Source organism: Penicillium hordei (assembly GCF_028827395.1).
Source record: "Penicillium hordei strain IBT 12815 chromosome Unknown utg000003l_segment0_segment0, whole genome shotgun sequence".
NCBI classification, from domain to species: domain Eukaryota; kingdom Fungi; phylum Ascomycota; class Eurotiomycetes; order Eurotiales; family Aspergillaceae; genus Penicillium; species Penicillium hordei.
In genome coordinates, this window is record NW_026623144.1 from 1948574 (window position 1) to 1968220 (window position 19647).

Consider the following 19647-nt stretch of genomic DNA (forward strand, 5'->3'; position numbering starts at 1 on the left):
TGGCGTCGAGTCCTCTCTACATTAGGCTTCCAACCTAACCACCCACTATCTATCATATATAACAACTAGCAAACCGTCGATTTGTTAACAAAGGAAGGGGCGGCGATATATACGAAGCTCCGACATATTAACATTAATCGTTGCTAGATAAAACAGGAGGTTAGCGAGGGTCGAGTCAATGTTGACTAGGTTCCAACTACGGCTATGCCAGCAGATAGCCTTACGAAAGCGCTTCCGAGACAGAAGCAGCATCTCTTTAGGGAGCTGATTGGGATAAGAGAGATCAGTCATCTAATCCGAGAAACAGAGGCTGTTTGAAGAGAGTGCAGAAATGAAGGAATTGACAGCTCTTAAAGCCAGGAAAATGCAGGCTTTAAGAACTAGGGGGTGTGTCGAATACCAAGTCCGAATATATGGTAGAAACCAGGTAATATACCGGGAACATCATGTGACATTGGGTACTAGGCATACCATACAAAAGTGCATATTACAGTTAGTCATCATGGTCCGCACAGATTGTTGAAATAGCGGGTTTTGTCATTTTAGTTAGTTAGAGTTGTCAACATTGGTCATTTATACCATACATTGTTCGTACACCAGCTTTCCGTCACTCACCCCTAATTCTCAACCTGTCTATAGCGCACTCACCCTTATCACCCCCGGGGCGCGCGACCGTAAAGCGGCGCTCGCCCATTTCTTACCCAGGCGACACCCACCCGACTAATGACTGCACATAAGCCACACGTCGGCCACACAGTAAGTGCGGTAACCCGTCATTTTTGCCCTTTTCTCGTAGCTGCTTTAAGGATGATATCTGGGTAAAGACTAGTTAGGTGCAGGCGATTGGTCAAAAAATAATGAGAATAACAGAAGAGGGAAACCAAACGTGCAAAAGGAAGAGCACACTAAGGTGCACAAAAAGTTGAAATCGCCTCTGGGCTTGTGCTCACCAATGACGCACTTGACGTGCAGTGCCGTGTAGCGGCGCACGGCCGCCCCTTTGATCATGTTGTCAACAACAGTCAGAGATTCTGCAGTCAGATTCTGCAGCGCCTTATCAACAATGGGACAATCACTCAGCAACAATTCGATGCGTTAGCTGCAAAGGGATTTCAACTGCTCATCTGAAGAGTAGGAGTGGAGTCAAGAAAGTTTGCGACGCGGGCATTTGAGTCGATAGTGTAAACCAGATAAAGCATGTTGAAGAAACTGTCACTACGACACTATGCCAATGCAATCTCCAAAGTGATATGAATGACATTAAGAACAAACATTTTTCTATATCAGAGATATCCTATATGGTCGGAAATTCTTCACCTTATGAAATAGATCAGTTTGCCTATTTAGTAGTCTAACTATTTATTGTCGAGTCTTCGATGTCATTGATACAGTGACTGAATATTATATGATATTACTCTATGGACTAGCTGCGCTACGTGCTTAACTACTCTTACTCATATAGTATTTTAACAAAGCAAGCCATGTATAGAATAAAAATTGGGTTAATGTATTACTATAATGCACGTAATATTGTTTCAATATTGTTTCAAAACACCACAACTACTATTCATATCTTGAGCGCAAGGACTAATAGCAACTCATTAAGGAAAGCTCGTCGGCTCAGTCAGGATCGTCCTTGCCCTCGTACGTATGATGTAAACAATAAAAACAGGGTACGTCTGCGTCGCGTGTATAGAGCGGTCTCGCTCCTCTCTTTCGTGAATCGCATCGAGCGCCGCGGGCTGAAGGAAGTCTTGCACTAGCTGAGTTACCTCAACACTGCCTATCTGTAGCTGTGCCGGGCTCGAGCTTAGGGAATCATTCTGTCGCTTACGGATTCGTGTCTCAACGTCGTCGAGGAAGCTGTCGGCAGTCTCGCCATCTCCAACGTGAAGTGTGACCGCGCCGATCTGCTCGCGCGCCTGCTCTGTGACTCCGCCGTGTCGGAAGGTGGTGGTGGAAGTAGGGGTTGTGAGGCTGGAGCGTTCGATGGTGTCGTTCTCGGGTAGCAGATGAAGAACATGGATTGTGGCATCAAACTTGCCAATAATAAGGAGCGCAGAAGGAGTAGTGGAGGGAGTGAATGATTTTTTAAAACGGGCAAGCATGATTATATGAATTGAAGATTGTTAAATGAAGAGATATTGATTCTTGATTTATTTGTGACTTGCCAAATGTCATGAAAGAAATCTACGGATAACCTAGAAAGGTTGGTGTAAAGCGAAGGACGCGCGTGGTCCAACGCCAACTACTATCTCATTACTAGTATACCAGCTTGAAATTGCAATACTGCCCAAACAAAAAGCCAGCTTCTATTATAAGACAGAGGACTAAATGCAGTATGCTCTTGCAGGCATCCTACCTGAAGGTGAAATGGATTTTTATCAATTAGTGATCAAATAACGTGCGTAATAAGCGGGCGAGACAGATAAGCGGGTGGGACACCAAATCGCCATAACGCAATCACCAACATTCAACCGCGTTTTCCCTTAACAAAAATGGAATTGTCAAGAAAAGAAACCTAAGTAATCTTACATTTCTAAGCTGACCCAAAACGACCCAAATCTAAGTGCCTGAGCTACCGCAAATATTTACTTTATACAACTCTGAGTCGGCGGCTCAAAGGAATGGCATCACAGCGCGATATCAAGCCAAAATCGCGGGAATTCACTAATAAACAGCCCAATTACCGAGGCTAGGGGATTTTTATATAGGTCAGCGTGTCCGTACATTTAGTTAAATACTCAATCAAGCACTTATTCTACTCCCTTCTAGGATGCCTCACTCGTTGCCTTGCTAAAACCAGGAAAGAGAGACCGAAGCTACCCCGAGCATATAGACTAATCTCTCTCCTGTCATTTCTGGGAAAAAGCCACAAGCGCCTAATAGCCCGAAGAATGGCTTAAGTTACTATTAAAGTCCTCCACCCTCAGCAATTCGGAGCTAGACCACTACATTTTACAACGAACTTAAGCCGCAGCTTTGATCTATGATGTTAAGGAGGCATGGTCTCGAGGTCGGAAGGCCTCTTTCAGGTGTAAAATAGTGGTGTTCAGGGTATTCAGGTGAACGGCCGTAAGGGGCTAAAGAGTAGGGCGGCAAGGGGATTTTCCTCGACGAATCCGAAAATCCGAAAATCAAAAACATACAACAGTGAGGATTCGCTGGTGGTCACCCACCCAACTACTAACTCACCGGCGTGTGGCTTAAGTACGGCTGAGCGGACGGGAAGCCCTGTTTTCCACACCCTATGGTCGTATGTAACATATTCTGTCTGTGAGAAGATTATAATGTAAAAGATTGGAAGTAATTGGTGGTTGGTGTTTGAGAAATGGGGATTGAAGGTAACAATCAAGGTGGAATCCCTGTCTTAGTTGAGCTATTGCGATTATCCACTTTATCTAGTAAAAAAAAAGCCACCTAGAAGACAAGGCTTGCTATTAGCGTGGGTGCTAAAGTTAGTTACAACCTCACCGTCCCAGACGGCAGCCTCTAGATCGGCAGAGGGGATTCCTTATTGTCGCCCGTAATAGCGTGACGGAAGGATCAATGGGATGGACTAGTTATTAAGCAAGGTACAAGCGACACCTTATATGTCTATTTCATCATATGTGTAGATGAAGTAGAGTATGCCCTCTAATATGCCCCTTAAAACCTAGTTAGTTCGAGAGCGCTGGACTTTGTAATGATAGCACGACAGACAAGCCAGACAAGCTAGACAAGCCGGACAAGTTATGCTAGCATTTTGTGGTCTTCTGGGTGCCATCCATGGATATACTCCTGAATGATATCATAATCTTTTGTCCTGTAAATCTTGTCACGTAGTAAATCGGGCAGTACAGTGACTGGACATAAGTTTCTACACCCCCAGCCCCACACCCCTATGATTATATAATATTCTGCCAGCCGAAAAAAAAAGTATTATAATTCTTTTACAAATAATAACATATAGTAAAAGTATTCATCTTAGTAGTTTAGGAATGAGGACTGCACCATCTTGTTCGCGAAAAATCAGGCTTGCGTGCTATTTTATAGTAATTCTATTCATGTATAATACACGTTTTAGGTAGGCGGTATGATAATATATTGGCGGTGAACTAGGTGGGGCTATAAGGGGTGCATATTTTTTAATAATGTATTAGACTTGGTTCACCAAGCTTTAATATTATATAATTAATTCTATTAATTCTATTAATATCTAAATATATATATAACTATATAGATATGTTAAATATTATAAAATCAAAATTAAATACTACATATAAAAAAAAAGGATTAAATGATTCTAGTATAGCTATTTATAATAGAGATGTAATACCTGCTGTAAGGAAGTGAAAAAGTAGTATATATGCTCATAACAAAAATGCTATCAATTTAATTCCTATTAAAACCAAATATGTAATGAAATTAATTAAATCATACGAACTTATGTCTACTAACTGTATGCAGTCAGCCATGGTTCAAGGAGTTAATACCTGATATATAAGGCATAAAAGCTGAGCTTTGGTACGACAGGTGATTGTGGAACCAGTCCGATTTAAAATAGCCGGGAGAACCGAACAATGCAGCGAGTCTCAGATACCCGAGTCAACTCATAGGTCAGTTCCTAGGCAGTAAAGCAATGATCAAGTAATCGTGGCAAGCCCCCTACGGACACCACCGGATAGAAAGTTTTCACCCAATAGCAAATTGTAAAGATGAGAGGTATCTTTTGCATGGCTGCTCCATACAAAAGGTATATAAAAAGAACATAAGACATCGATATTTCTCATCTCTCAAACGAGCCTAAGGAAATTTGACCGATCTACTCCGTACAAAGATTGATCTTAAATGTATGATATAGAAGTGTAAAGAGCACATTAAAAAACAATCACGTATAAATAATATATATAAAGGTTGAACCATTCTCTTACTTCGAGCATACCTAGGTACTTCATAGTCCTTACCAAGGTTGATACGAACCTTTGAAGTAGTCAAGACTTGATTTACATATATAAATTTTGAAGGTTAATAAAATCGAGCTTTTGACTATATTGTGCTTATGTACCTTGTGTATACAATTGCGATATAAAAGATAATCCTTACAATTTGCTATTCGGTGAAAACTTGCCATCCGGTGACCCACCAACACCATAGATACTCGGTCCTTCCCTTTCGCCCCTACAAAAAGGGTTGTTGGGCCGTGCATTGGGCCGGGTAGGTGGCGGGCTTGCCACAATTCTCCTCTGTGGAGGCTCCAGCATGGCAGAGAAGACATTTCCCTACCGAGGACAAATACATGATGATATTTGGAACTAAGCTAAATCGCATATGCCGTAGCGTCTTCCTAAACAGGGTGTGAGAGTATTATTGAGATTGTTCTGGATTCGGTGAATTGAGTGATCAAACTTTGATCCACTTTGTTGGGGCACTCGAAACCAGACCAGTTACATATATGGGCCGCACGATCCAATCATCAATTTGACGCCTTCGGCTATATTTAGTAAGACTAGTACATTTAAGCTATCCTTATCGGGTCATCATGTATCATTGTATGGATGTACACATAGGTAGCCCGTTGTAGTCGCTTGATATCACTACATGTATATATATACACTAACACGGAAAATAAGCTTCCGAGACACTGTTGGAACATGATTAAGAATGCGACTGGGACGTTGAAGCCATGCATCAGTGCGACATCTAGGCCGCGCACCCCATGATAGCGATGCTTATTTACGAGTGCCTGAGCGCGGCAAAAAGGAAAGATATCATGGTTACCATTGAAGATTACTCTGTACGGTCCCGAGCCCCGTCATTGGATTACTGGCACGAAATAATCGGGATGAGAGTTTTTTTTTCTTCCCGGGATTGCAACAGGAGGTGTGACGGGATCGTTGGGCGCATATGTATGTAGTGTGGATTCGCTCGGTTCTATCTAAGACACGGGAGATCAAATTCGTATGCATCAGAACAAGGAAATAAATCAGGGGGCTGGTTCGGATAGTGAATTTGAGAAAGAACATTCCAAGGGAATTTGAAGGTCTCAGAGCTAAGGATTATTTTCACCCTGACTCACATCCGAGGATTCTGGCGATAGCGGTCTCTGAAACTGAAGATGTGACGTCGAAGGCGGGCGGAACCGAATAAAAATAAAAAATCCACCACCACTACGTATACGAACTTTTTTTTTTACGAGATGGTAGAAATTTCAGGGTAAAACAGGATATCCCCAAAAATAGTTGGAAGTATTGTGTATTTCTTTTTTTTTTGGAGATAGAGAGTGCCTTTTCTGAATGCTAGGCCTCGGTCACCTAATAGTCACCTAATATCTAATCTTCCATGTCTTTAGAATACTTTTTAGTCTACGGTAGAATAGTTGCCTCGGTTTACTTTGAATTAATGACAAAGATAAGCCTCTAGGATTATCACATTGCATGATACAGTTCGAAGGTGAAAGAAAAGAGACAAAGGCTGTGCTTTTGACCTAAGACATATCTTATTAAAAATGCCTTTTTGCCATACAACGTACATATTGCCATCCACACTGGTGTGCTGGTGCAATTAATTGGCTAAGAAGTGCACTTTGCATAACCGCCTTACTTTGTGAGCCCATAAAATTCCCCATGGGAATAATACATCGCACAACATATACTTAGGTACCTAAGTTAGAATGCTTAGGTTAAGCGCACTAACATCACCACCCAAGGTCGCTTGCTAATGATTACTAGCAAATACGGAGTACATGAAATCCTTTGGATCTATCTGAGACACAGACCTAAAAGCCAACCACGCAGAGGCAAACAGTAAGTGGATACGACATTGATAAAATCTGACTGGGTGGGTTTACGTGGGTCTTGCAGTAGTGTACGGCACCTATGTATAGCCCATCCATCCGTTCGGCCCGATAAGGGTTTGTTCCCCATATTAAAAAAAGAAAAAGAAAAAAAAGAAAAAAAGAAAAAAAGAGAAATATGTATTCTTAAAATGTTGGAAATCAGTAATCAGTAAAATGCTAGAAGCTTGTTTCAGTTGATTTTTTGTTCTTTCACACATCTCACTCTCGTTATTCGCCAAAAACTCATTTCATTCGTTCTTTGAGTTGCGCATCTTTCCGGCAGCAGGTTACTGCTGATAACAGTATTATATACGGAAATGCAGCGCTCAGCTTTCCTCATACTGTCGTTTTTGAGCGTCTATGCCTTTTGTTGGCCTTATGACGAACCACTCGCTAAATACAATCTAAACGAAAACAAAACCGCTGCAGGCCCGATCGATTATTGGGGAGCATGGCCGGACCATGAGTACCATCCATCGCCAGATAACTGGCGCATGCCCACATATACAATCTTCTTGGACCGTATATCCAACGGCGACCCTACAAATGACGATATCAATGGGACCGCCTTTGAGCATGTCATCAACTCTAACCAGATGCGCCACGGTGGTGATTTGGAAGGGTTGATAGATACACTGGACTATATTGAGGGAATGGGATTTAAGGTTAGTTGAGGTCCAGCTTCAGAATGATTCCATCACTAACCCGACAGGTTATCTACTTCGCCGGAACGTACTTGATGAACTTACCCTGGGCCTACGATGGGTACTCGCCGGTCGATACCACTCTCCTCGACATGCATTATGGAACACTGGAGGACTGGAGGAGAGCTGTTGATGAGATCCACAAACGGAACATGTATGTGTTGGTGGATAACACACTGGCAACGTAAGTCGATGCTCCAAATCTTCGGATGTTCATGAGCTGACCTTAAAACACAGAATGAGCAACCTGATCGGATTCAAGGGTCATCTGAACGACTCTGCCGATTTCAAACCATCAGAATATGAAGTCCAATGGGTAACCGACCGAGAATACGCCGATTTCAAGTTCGGTAACGAGTGGAACGAAACTTGCAACTATCCTAAGTTCTGGGATGAGACTGGATACCCATTAAAAGACGAGGGTGTTCAAGATTTGAAGGGTTGCTATAACAGCGATTTTGATCAATATGGAGAGCTAGAGGCATTCGGTAACTTCCCCGACTGGCAGCGCCAGCTTACCAAGTTTGCCTCCGTGCAGGATCGCCTTCGTGAATGGCACAAGCCTGTCCGCGATGTGATCACTCAACACTCCTGCCTTCAAATCGCGAGTTTGGATATCGACGGTTTCCGCTTTGACAAGTCTGTGCAATCGACCCTCGAGCCCCTGAGTCAGATGCTCCCCGTCTACCGTGAATGCGCGCAGAAACTTGGCAAGAAAAATTTCTTCCTCCCCGGCGAGATCACCTCCGGAGACAGCTTTGGTAGTCTCTACCTAGGCCGCGGTCGCCAGCCAGATCAGCGTGCGGCTAATGCAGGCGAGGCTGTTAAGCTTACGAACACCTCGGAGGGGGCTTTCCTACGAGAGGATGGACTGCAAGCTTTGGATGGCTCCGCATTTCATTATACCATTTACCGTTCGATGACCCGTTTCCTTGGTTTGGACGGTAACCTGGTTGCCGGCTTTGACTTGCCTACCGACTTCATCGAAGCCTGGAATGCGATGCTCGTTAACAACGATTTCCTCAATGCGTTCACAGGAGAAATCGACCCTAGGCATATGTATGGTGTCTCGAACCAGGATAACTTCCGCTGGCCAGCTCTGCAGAATGGTACAGCTAAATATCTCCTGGGTTTGTACATTATCTCGCTGGAGCTTCCTGGGATCCCCCTCATCTTGTGGGGAGAAGAGCAGGACATGTACGTGTTTGACGCTACTGCAGCGAACTATATGTTCGGTCGGCAGCCCATGACATATCAGACCGCGTGGTGGACACAAGGCTGCTTCAACTTGAACACCGAAAAGTTCTACGATTTCCCTATCGACAAGGGACGCAATGGTTGCAATGATATCACTGTCACGTATGACCAGCGGAATCCCGCCCATCCACTCCGCAACATCATGAAGCGCATGTTCGAGATTCGAGCCCATTACCCCGTCGCCCAGGACGGCTTGTTCCTGGAAACGATCTCTCAACTCACAGAAGATATCTACCTTCCTGGTTCTTCTACCACCCCCACGGTTACTGGCCTTTGGTCTGTATTGCGAAGCTATTTCCCCGCGGTACAAACAAAGGCAATCCTAGCCAACGAGACCCTCTGGCTTGTGTATCAAAATGGAAACTCGACCAAAACATACGGGGGCAACTGCACCTCTGCGAATGGATCTTTATTGGCTCCATTTGACTCCGGGACAAAATTGAAGAATCTCTTCTATCCTTACGATGAGCTCACTTTGGAAGATGGCCCCAAGTCGTCTGACAATACCTACGGGTGCGTCCGTAAAATGAAGCTGCTTCCATGGGAATACCGGGCTTATGTCAAGGCCTCCGAGTTCATCGAGCCCGGCCCTACTGTCACCGATTTCTTCCCTGGACATGATGCTCGGTTGTTGTCTTCAGAAGACACGGGTGAAACCATGCCTATTCAGCTTGGATATTCCACTGAGATGGACTGTGACAGCATCACAAAGGCATTTTACCTGAATTCTACAACAGAGAAAAACATCACCGCCGAGCTTGATACATCTAGTGTCAACTGCACCAAAATCTCTGCTAGGACCACGAGCCATGCCTACACCGGAGAAATCCCGACTGTTTGGACATGGTCTGCAAACCTGAAAAATGTCCACCATGGAATCCACCAACTGACCGTGAAGAATGTTTCCTCTTCCGGAGTATACACCAATTCAACCGACAAGTTCTTGCTCCGCCTCGGTGCTCAAGACAACCCCCTCATTTCTCCGCTTGCCAATTACTCTACCACCTTAGTCCACAAGTCTAACGACAACCTTTACCTCCAGCACAGAGCTGCCGGTGCAGACATGTTCCGATACTCGTCTGACTTTGGTCGGAGCTGGAACAACTGGACGAAATATGAAGGTGGCAACACAAGTATTACCATCCCAACCTTCACTGGCACGGACTCCCAGAAGTGGGAGGGAACTCATATACGAGTTCAGTACTTCTCGCGACTCACTGGAAGCAGCGATTACATCCAGGAAGGCGATTATGGGAGCGATAGAGTCCGAAGATTCCCGCATCTGTGGTTTAACGGTCCATACAACCAATACGGCTATGATGCAGGAATGAACAGCAAGATGAAGTACGATTCCAAATCGTCTCGCTGGACCTACGACTTCGTTTACGAATGGCCAGCCATAGGCCAGCTGAATGTTTGGGGCACGGACAGTGCCGGTATCCCTGATAATTCCGAGGTCTACGGTGATGTCGGCAACTCGTCTTCGGTTCAAAAGCTTCCCCCGTCCTATCTCTCATCAAACGTTATCAATATCACCAACCTGCCGCCATTCCCGCATCTTGGTTGGACCATCTCCCTCGATGATGGCAGCCTAAGGTACGAATTGATCCCTATCGGATCGGGATGGGCCCAGTTGGTCCTCTTTATTCTTCTCTGGGTTGTTCCGATTCTTATGGGCTTGGCTGGTGTCTTCATCTTCATCGGAAACTTCTACCGTGTCAAGCTTAACAAGAATGGCAATGTCACCAAGGCCGATAAATTCCCAGTACTACTTTGGCGCAGAATCAAGGGACCGTTCGCCAAAGATGATGGCTTCGAAGAGATCGACATGACAGACAAGGCTGCGCCAGGAAACATGGCTCTGGCAGCAGCGGGAGCGAGCGACCAGCGCCGCACTGTCTTGATTGCCACTATGGAGTACGACATTCAGGACTGGAAGGTCAAAGTCAAGATTGGTGGTTTAGGAGTAATGGCGCAGCTCATGTCACAGAATCTGAAGCACCAGAATCTTATTTGGGTGGTTCCTTGTGTCGGTGATATTGATTACCCCGAGGATACACCTGCTGAGCCTTTTGTGGTGACGATCCTAGATCATCCTTATTCGGTACAGGTGCAGTATCACGTCGTCGATAACATCACCTACGTTCTCCTTGATGCTCCGGTTTTCCGGCAGCAGACCAAGGCGGAGCCTTATCCTCCGCGTATGGATGACCTTGACAGTGCAATCTACTATTCGGCCTGGAATCAGTGTATTGCAGAGGTCATGAAGCGAACACCCTCCATCGATCTCTATCACATCAATGATTTCCACGGCTGCGTGGCACCACTTTACCTGCTCCCGTCTCGCACTATCCCAGTTTGTTTGTCCTTGCACAATGCCGAATTCCAGGGTCTTTGGGCTTTGAGAACCCCACAGGAGAAGAAAGAAGTTTGTTCTGTCTTCAATATCCCAGTTGAAATAGCAACCAAATACTGTCAGTTTGGCAACGTTTTCAACCTGCTTCACACCGGTGCTAGCTATTTGCGATTCCATCAACGCGGCTTCGGTGCCGTAGGTGTGTCCGAGAAGTATGGAAAGCGCTCATGGGCCCGTTATCCAATCTTCTGGAGTCTTGCCAAGATTGGCAGTCTTCCCAATCCAGATCCCTCTGACACAGCCGCCTTGAAGAAAGACCCCGACGTGGAAGTTTCGGTTCAGACTGCTGACGAGTCGACCAATGACAAACTCCAGGCACAGAAATGGGCCGGCTTGAACGAGGACCCTAACGCTGACTTGCTGGTGTTCGTGGGAAGATGGTCAAAGCAGAAGGGAGTCGACTTGATTGCCGATGTTATGCCGGCCGTCTTGTCTGCCCGGCCTAATGTGCAGCTGATCTGTATTGGTCCCCTCATTGATCTCTATGGTAAACTCGCCGCCATCAAGCTGGAGCGCATCATGGAAATGTTCCCAGGCCGTGTCTTCTCGAAGCCAGAGTTTACGGTTCTTCCCCCCTTCGTGTTCTCAGGTGCCGACTTCGCCTTGATCCCATCCCGTGACGAGCCCTTCGGGTTGATTGCCGTTGAGTTTGGTCGTAAGGGTGCACTTGGAATTGGTTCTCGCATCGGAGGTCTAGGCCAGATGCCTGGTTGGTGGTACACCGTGGAGTCCGACTCAGCCCGCCATCTCTTGCACCAGTTGAGAACTGCCATCAAATCCGCCTTGGATTCATCACTCGAGACCCGACAGGAGATGCGTGCAAACTCTGCCAAGCAGCGATTCCCCGTTCTCGAGTGGGTTCAGAAACTCGAAGTCTTACAGCGGACTTCCATCCACATCCATCACCAAAAGAATCAACTCACCGTTGCAGGTTCGGCGCGAGAGTCTCAGATCTACTGGGAGACCCCAGGCTTGCGGGACTCCGGTATGATCACTCGCCCTTCATCATATCTGTCACTGCCGGGGACTTTGGATGCGAACAGAACATCCCAGCCCGCTCAGCCTTCCCTTCTCCAGCTACAGGCAGTCGAAGCTCAAGAGATGCAAGTAGCCGAAAACAACAGAGGCAGCATGTTAAATCGCAACCTATCGCTAGGTCGACGATCTGGACCAGGACATGGCAGAAAACGTCTCACCAAGAAGTCACCGCGCGAGAGTCAGATGCTCGAGGCTATTGACGGTGATACTACGGACGATGAGAGCTTTGTCACGCCACAAGAGAACTTGATCACCCAAGAAGAGGCCATGGCAGCAGTCAATTTACCTCTTCAGGATATCGCGACACACCCTAGAAACAACAATCACTCTCGTGGCGAGTCTAGCTCGTCAGCCTCGGAGTCATCGCGTTTCCTCTCAAGGGACTCCTCTCCAGTGAGACTAGCTCGTGATGTTTCCGATTCAGCTGCACCTTTCGCTAACGAGAGCCGGAATATTTCTGTCCTCTCCTTGCCTTCTGTTGTTAACGACCATGATCAACCCAATTTCCATCTGCAAAAAGTCGACCCGACCTTTACCGACAGCATGGGCCACTTCACGAGAAACTTCGAAACCATGCTCGCTAACCTCAACAAGAAAAACTCAATTTCAGATTATTGTATTGAGCTTTATCTCATGAAGAGCGAGCGAAAGTTCTTCTACATGTACAACGATGCGCAGTTGAAGAAGCAGCCCAAAGAACGTCCCGCAACTGGAGCTGGCCTCGACAAGACTGTCGAGAACACACCGTATAACCTCGTCACAGAAGGTCCCGAAGACTCTGATGCGAACAACACAGATGAAATTGATCAGTGGCTCGCCCGTCTCGGATACAAGAGACCCATTGCCATCCAGCGCTTCATGAGATGGCGCGTCGGAAACTGGCCTGTCTATGCTCTATTCCTGGGTCTCGGACAGATTATTGCAACGAACTCTGCCCAGATCACCCTGTTGGCTGGCCAGATTGGTGAAACAGCAGTCAAGCTCTACGTTATCGCGGCAATTTACTGCGTCTCTTCCATTGTCTGGTGGTGCCTCTTCTTCCGTTTCCCGTCTGTATTTGTCCTCACTCTCCCCTGGTTCATATATTCCATGGCATTCGTCACCATGGGTGTCTCTCCGTTCGCACTCTCAGAGGTCGGTCAAGCGTGGGCTCAGAATGTCGCCGCAGGTGTCTATGCCGCAGCATCTTCCAGTGGTTCCATGTTCTTCGCTCTCAATTTTGGTGATCAAGGCGCTGTCCCTGTGAAGGATTGGATGTTCCGCGCAAGTCTTATCCAAGGAATCTCACAGCTCTACACTGTTGCCTTGTGGTACTGGAGCTCCAAAGTCACTGCAGCGGAAGTGGGGGGTGTTTCCACAGTTGCCCTGAATTCCTGGAAACTGACGGCTGTGGTGATGCCTATTGCCGCGGTTTGTTTCATTATCGGTGTGCTTCTTGCCCTTGGCTTGCCTAAGTACTATCGCCAAGCACCTGGAAAGATCCTCTTCTTCTACACATCCCTCTTCCGTCGCCGAATCGTCCTCTGGTTCTTCTTCATGGTCATCATCCAGAACTGGTTCCTTTCCGCGGCATTCGGCCGAAACTGGTCATTCCTCTGGTCCTCTAAACACACCAAACCATGGGAAGTCGCTCTCCTGGTCATCTTCTTCTTTGTTATCCTTTGGGTCGGGGTGATGTTACTCTTCCGTTTCTTATCCAAGGAGCACAGTTGGATCTTACCCGTCTTCGGTCTGAGTATTGGTGCACCGCGATGGGCGCAAACATGGTGGGGAACATCCAACATCGGCTATTATCTCCCATGGGCTGGAGGTTTGACTTCCGGCGCTATCGCATCCCGTTGTCTCTGGCTCTGGCTCGGTGTTCTCGATGAGATCCAACAAGTCGGCTTGGGAATGATTCTCCTACAGACCTTGACAAGAGTGCACGTCGTTTTTGTCCTTTTGGCCGCCCAGGCTCTTGGATCTATCGCCACTATCTGTGCTCGTGGATTCGCGCCAAACAAGGTCGGCCCAGGAGACATCTCCCCAGCTATTGGGTCGTCACTGGACGCTGTTGGAAATGCGTGGTTCTGGATTGCCCTTTTCTTCCAGCTTCTGGTTAGGTCAGTTATCATCCCCCAACACTCATCTTATGGCATAGCACTAACTGATTTTAGCTTTGGTTTCCTTCTCTTCTACCGCCGCGAACAGCTCAATCGGCCCTAGATCAATCACCATTGGTGGTTTGACTTATAATGCAGTGAATTTTGTGTCCTAGTATATAGATAGATGGGAAGGAGTCGGAGTTAATTTTTTGTTTGGTTAATAAAGTATACTGTTTAGTATCCTAATATATACAAACATGGGGCTATCGCGTATAGTGGCACATTTATCGGAACACTGGTAGTCTTTTTGGGTGTCTTCAAATCATTTGGAGCCTCAGGCTGCGAACAATCTTACTGTACTATACGAAGCTATCAAATTACAAACTAGTGCCCACAACCGAAATCTGGTCCTTCTTCGCTCCCTCGGTTGTAGAAACCCCAATTGTGTCTGTCGACTCATCCTCAGACCCATCCCTATCGTTCACGTGTTTTATATTCTTCTCTCTGTATTCCATTAACAATAAGTCACAAGTGTAAAAAGACATCTGGAGATCTTACCCGTTCGGGCCATAGATGTAACGAATAACAAACGTCATAGCCACCAAGCAAGCAGTCATGACTGCAGAAAAGGGATATCCTTTGATAAAACGAGGTCCATCCACAGTTGGGTACGTGAAGAGTGGGATCCAACATGTCCACATTGTGGAAATAGCAGTGGCCAGAACTAACACGATTGCGCGCTCCTCGATGTTGTCACGGTAAAGGACGTTCACCCACCCATATAGTACAGAGGATACTGCAACTGCCGAGTATTGCACACTGTAAGCAAACCATTTGGCTCCTTCGGGCACCTCCCAGATAGCCAGAATGATCAGTCCCGTAAAGTTGATGCTTGAAGCCAGCGTAATCGCCCAGGCGCGATCAAGCCACAAGTCCGTGCTGATGTTGATGAAGAGAATGAAGAAGATTCCGAGTGCGGGGCTGATTGAGTTGAGTTCGTTCTGTGTTGCGGAATTGTAGCGATGGAGGCTCTTTAACCACAGGAGAAACGACGCTGTGTTGGCGCTGGAGTTGAAAAAGAAGCTATCCCATACAAGGACCAGCCAGAACCGCTTCGACAAAAAGAGCCTCTTTGCGAGTCCCCATGAGAAAGCAGCACTTTTGACTTGGGTTCCCTGTTTTTCTAGCCGCTTGCGAGCGATATCTAAATCTTTTTGCGAAAGAACGAGACGGTTGGGCTTATCAATTGTCCCGGGGTAAATAAAGTATCCAATAATCGCAAGGGGCATGGTAATGATAGCATTAATGATGAAAAGCCAACGCCACCCTGGTAGCCCGTTAACTCCATCTAGGTAGTCGAGTGTGGCACTCTGTAGAAGACTAGCGGTCAGGAAGCCTAGGGTAAGGCCGATGTAGAAAGCCCCTCCTCGTCTTCCTATCTCGTTGCTTTTGTACCAGGATCCGAGAACGTAGTGCACACCGGGGAAGTAAGATGCCTATCAATGTGAGTAAGACAAAGGGATTCCTGTCGGACAGTTGGTGAGTCGTACCTCGAAGATGGAGACTAAAAACCTATAAGCCATAATTTCTGCATAGCTTGTGGCTCTATACTGCAGCAGAGTAAAGATTCCCCACAGGAGATCAAGAGTTGGGACGAGGTAGTGCATCGGCACACGAGGAAAGAGGTACATAAAAGGCAAAAGCGCAACGACATTCCCAACAGTAAAAATAGTCTGGAAATGGACTAATTCGTTCCCATAGAAGCCAAGGTCTTCGGCCATTCCTGATAGATATGCATTGTCTGAAAATGGTGCGATTAGTACTAATTATCATAGCTTCTTGTGATTGACTTACTGATATTTCCCTGATCAATGTACTTGACCCAATAGACAACGAATGCATATGGAACAATCAAAAGATCAAGCTTCAACACTAACTTTCTCTCTTCCGGCGTATCATCAGGAGAATACCAATGGTACCACCTTTTGACGGGCGTAGTGGCCGTACCCATTGCGGCTGTAGGTAAAATGTAAGATTTCATGTGTAGGGCCGCGGGTCCAGTAGTATAAGTGTGAAATCTTTTTTGATAGTGTTAAAAATATTTATTTTTCTAGTAGACGTACCTCATTTTATAAGAATGATTTATCTAGCATGTTGGTAGGGCTACGGGGTGGTGGATGTTGCAATTTAGGGTATCGCTAACACCATCGTAGTCCTTTTTAGACTAAAATGATACTATCCGATGCTCATCCAAAATTGCGGAGGAAAAGATAAGCTATGGGGCTTTTATCGGTAGTTTCCTCTGCTGGCTTGAATTACAAACTGATTTTTCTGTATGTTCGACGAAGTAAATGGTCATAGTTAAACGAAATGGATCCCCATAAATCACTGGCGAATACTCCACTATGATTGCGGCGTAATTATTATAAGATAAAGTAGATCCATGGGCATCGATTTCGTTGTCAAACGATGCGTGTGCCTAATTATTCAACTAGACTCCCTAAGGCTATTAGCGCCTCCTATTGTATGGCTGATGAAGAGTACACAAAGAATGATATTAGTGCACGGTATCTATGAATATAGGTCATAGCAGTTATAGATAGAGCGACCCACAACTGGCTGATTGGTGATGTTTGAATAGGGCAGGCTCGTATGGAGTAGGAACATGAAAAGACATGGAATGATTTGGATTTGCTGTAAGATTTTGAGAGCAGACAGTTGAGTGAAGACAGACAGGAAGAAACGAGATAAGTTGATAGTACTAAGAGAACTAATTAACTATCTAGTGAACCGAAGACAGAAAGCTTGGGACCTGAACGATAATACACCAGCAACACTTGCAAATCGATGTTGTAGCATTGCTTCTCTTTCTGGTTACCCTCTCATAATTACATGCTTCCCAAGATTGGCACTATAACTCCTCCTGCTATCAACCTCGACGCCTATAAAGCTCGCTTATAGCTCAGTTTGAGACGGAATATCTACCTAAACCCACTGGACAAACTCGCTATATACATTTAGTAGAGATTACTTATGAATTGGTGGAGATTCTGCTTGGTATCAATGGTATTATTATTTCTTAATTTAGAAGTAACACGTTTAGTGAACTAGGGTGAAACGGCACCCCTTCTCTCTTAAATTGAAAAGGTCGGTTAAATTACGGGATCATGCGAAAGGGTTGTAATTCAATTATATAAAATACTGGTATTATGAAATTTATTGCACTCAAAATCTGATTATTGGACTGGTGACTGGTACGCAAATTATGACTCCGTTTTGCCCTACAGATAGCCCTTGTTGTGGAATGTATATTTCGCTATGCTACATCGGTGACGCCTTAGAAAAGCTTAAAGCGTACATTGAATTCGAGAATCTAACTTTAGGGGGCATAGTTGACGAATAGAAAGTGCCGGGCCAAGGGAAACTATTTGATCGAAGTCGAGGAAATTATCGCGCGATTGTTATACAATTTTTAGGGGAAAAAGTTTCAATACTCGCACGCAATATATGCTTGTGCAAAATGACGCTTTCCACGCGGATTCGCTTCGACGTTTCTTATTTTAAAAGATGATACACCCTAGGAACAAGAATGGTAGGACTTGAAGTTTTGTTTCAACGTGAGTTCTTATACTACTTTATAAGAAATATTGAAATTTTTTAACCTATGAGAATATAGCTAGCAGGGTCAGTGCAGCGCGCCGACCTTCACCCAGTTTCTCACCCTATCTATAGCGCACTCACTTTTCTTAACCCGCGACGCTCTCATATCCACCACCTAATTATTTGCATTTTATAATTCTCATCAGCACGAAACATGATACATACGACCATAGGGTGTGGAAAACAGGGCTTCCCGTCCGCTCAGCCGTACTTAAGCCACACGCCGGTGAGTTAGTAGTTGGGTGGGTGACCACCAGCGAATCCTCACTGTTGTATGTTTTTTTGCTTTTGTATATCTTTTGATACTTCTTTATCTATAGAAACCATGTTGCGCTTTACTGTGTGTTTCTTTGCACGATAAGCGTTTCTAATCTAGCGAAAATAAAAACCATTTCTTAAAACTGAGATCGAACTGAACTATATATCCCTCCCCATGACCGTTAGAATCTGGCCACAGTCTACATACTAGTAACTATGAACTTGATCATATACCGAAGTAGACTTGATCTAAGTGGATTTAACAGTTTTGTTGAAGCTACTACTAAGGTGGAGGAGAAAGCAGAGGAAGAAACGTTGATGCATTCAATCTAGCAAAACAGGATTTATATACCCTGTATAAACCATCCGAAGAAAGGTCAGTCAGTCAGGAAACCGGCATGAGATGCTATAAAGGGAATCTCAACAAGATTGTTTCATGTTCACGTTAACTTATTTCTTATTGGTCTTTGTGGTCGTCATACCCCTAGGTAAGTGGTTTTGAGAAATAGTAGTTAAAGCAGGCTTCATAATTCCGTCACCCCACGTAGGGATTTTGATAGAATTTAATGAATAGATGTAAAGAACAAAACATAGAAAACATAGAAGATAGTGTCTAGATAGATGGGGAACAGTTGTACACAGTTGTATAAAACATATCTGGTAGTCAGATGAATCTTTTCAATATTCTTACAAACCATCCATGCATCTCATTGGATGACCCTTGGGCGTTTATTTGAGCCTCATCCGACACCTTTTAACAACAAAGGTGCTGACAAGTCAGTTTTAATATAGAAGAGTAAGTTTTTCTATTAGATATCTGGAGAATTAGCGGACGTATGTAATAAAAAAATAGCAGCAAGCCGATCAAATTTACATTTTCCAGCGTTCCGCCGAAGCCGGAGTAGATGCACCTTACTACTAATTTCTTCGCCGGTGGGGGTGGGCCGGGCTGCTATACTTCACACCACGCCCGGATTTGTTCCATTGGGGTTATCTCAATATGAATCCCGGGTGACGTTGTGTTTAGCCAGCCAGAAAATAGACCATGAAGTTGACAAAGTTGGAGTCACTTCAATATATACCGATTGCAGAAAGTCATATATGATAGTAGGTGTTTAGTAAAAGTTCGGGAATCAGACTGTTTGACATGAAGATATTTTCAGGCGCCGCTGATAACCTCGGAGCACTAGAAACTTCAATTGCTATATCATAATCATTATAAATCATTTGACCTCTCTACCTCTTTAGAAAGAGCGCTGAAACCCGACCACAATGCACGGCTTTGACCTTCCCGTAAGTCGGTGGACACTACTCAAATCCCGAAACCGCGGGATAGGTCATAGCCACCGAGTCCAAGCCACCAGCTCATGTCAGTATAGTAGCAATACTAATTTCCAACCCCTCAGGACACCA

At 45.3% G+C, this 19647-nt stretch overlaps 3 protein-coding genes across 3 annotated transcripts; 1 reads left to right on the forward strand and 2 right to left on the reverse strand.

Moving 5' to 3' along the window:
• Positions 1–1601: 1601 nt before the first annotated feature.
• Positions 1602–2108, reverse strand: N7537_005968 (uncharacterized protein; the record flags this gene model as incomplete). The annotated part of the gene is made up of 1 exon (XM_056897025.1): positions 1602–2108. The coding sequence occupies one exon, from the start codon at positions 2106–2108 to the stop codon at positions 1602–1604; it is 507 nt and encodes a 168-aa protein (XP_056752810.1).
• Positions 2109–7134: 5026 nt separating this feature from the next.
• Positions 7135–14437, forward strand: ags3 (alpha-1,3-glucan synthase Ags3; the record flags this gene model as incomplete). Its single annotated transcript, XM_056897026.1, has 4 exons — positions 7135–7482; positions 7530–7705; positions 7759–14334; positions 14389–14437. The coding sequence occupies 4 exons, from the start codon at positions 7135–7137 to the stop codon at positions 14435–14437; spliced, it is 7149 nt and encodes a 2382-aa protein (XP_056752811.1).
• Positions 14438–14702: 265 nt separating this feature from the next.
• N7537_005970 (Major facilitator superfamily domain general substrate transporter) lies at positions 14703–16327 on the reverse strand (the record flags this gene model as incomplete). Its single annotated transcript, XM_056897027.1, has 4 exons — positions 14703–14820; positions 14875–15812; positions 15867–16117; positions 16171–16327. Coding segments are annotated over 4 exons (1464 nt in total), but the record flags the coding sequence as incomplete, so codon positions are not given.
• Between the last annotated feature and the right edge of the window lie 3320 nt (positions 16328–19647).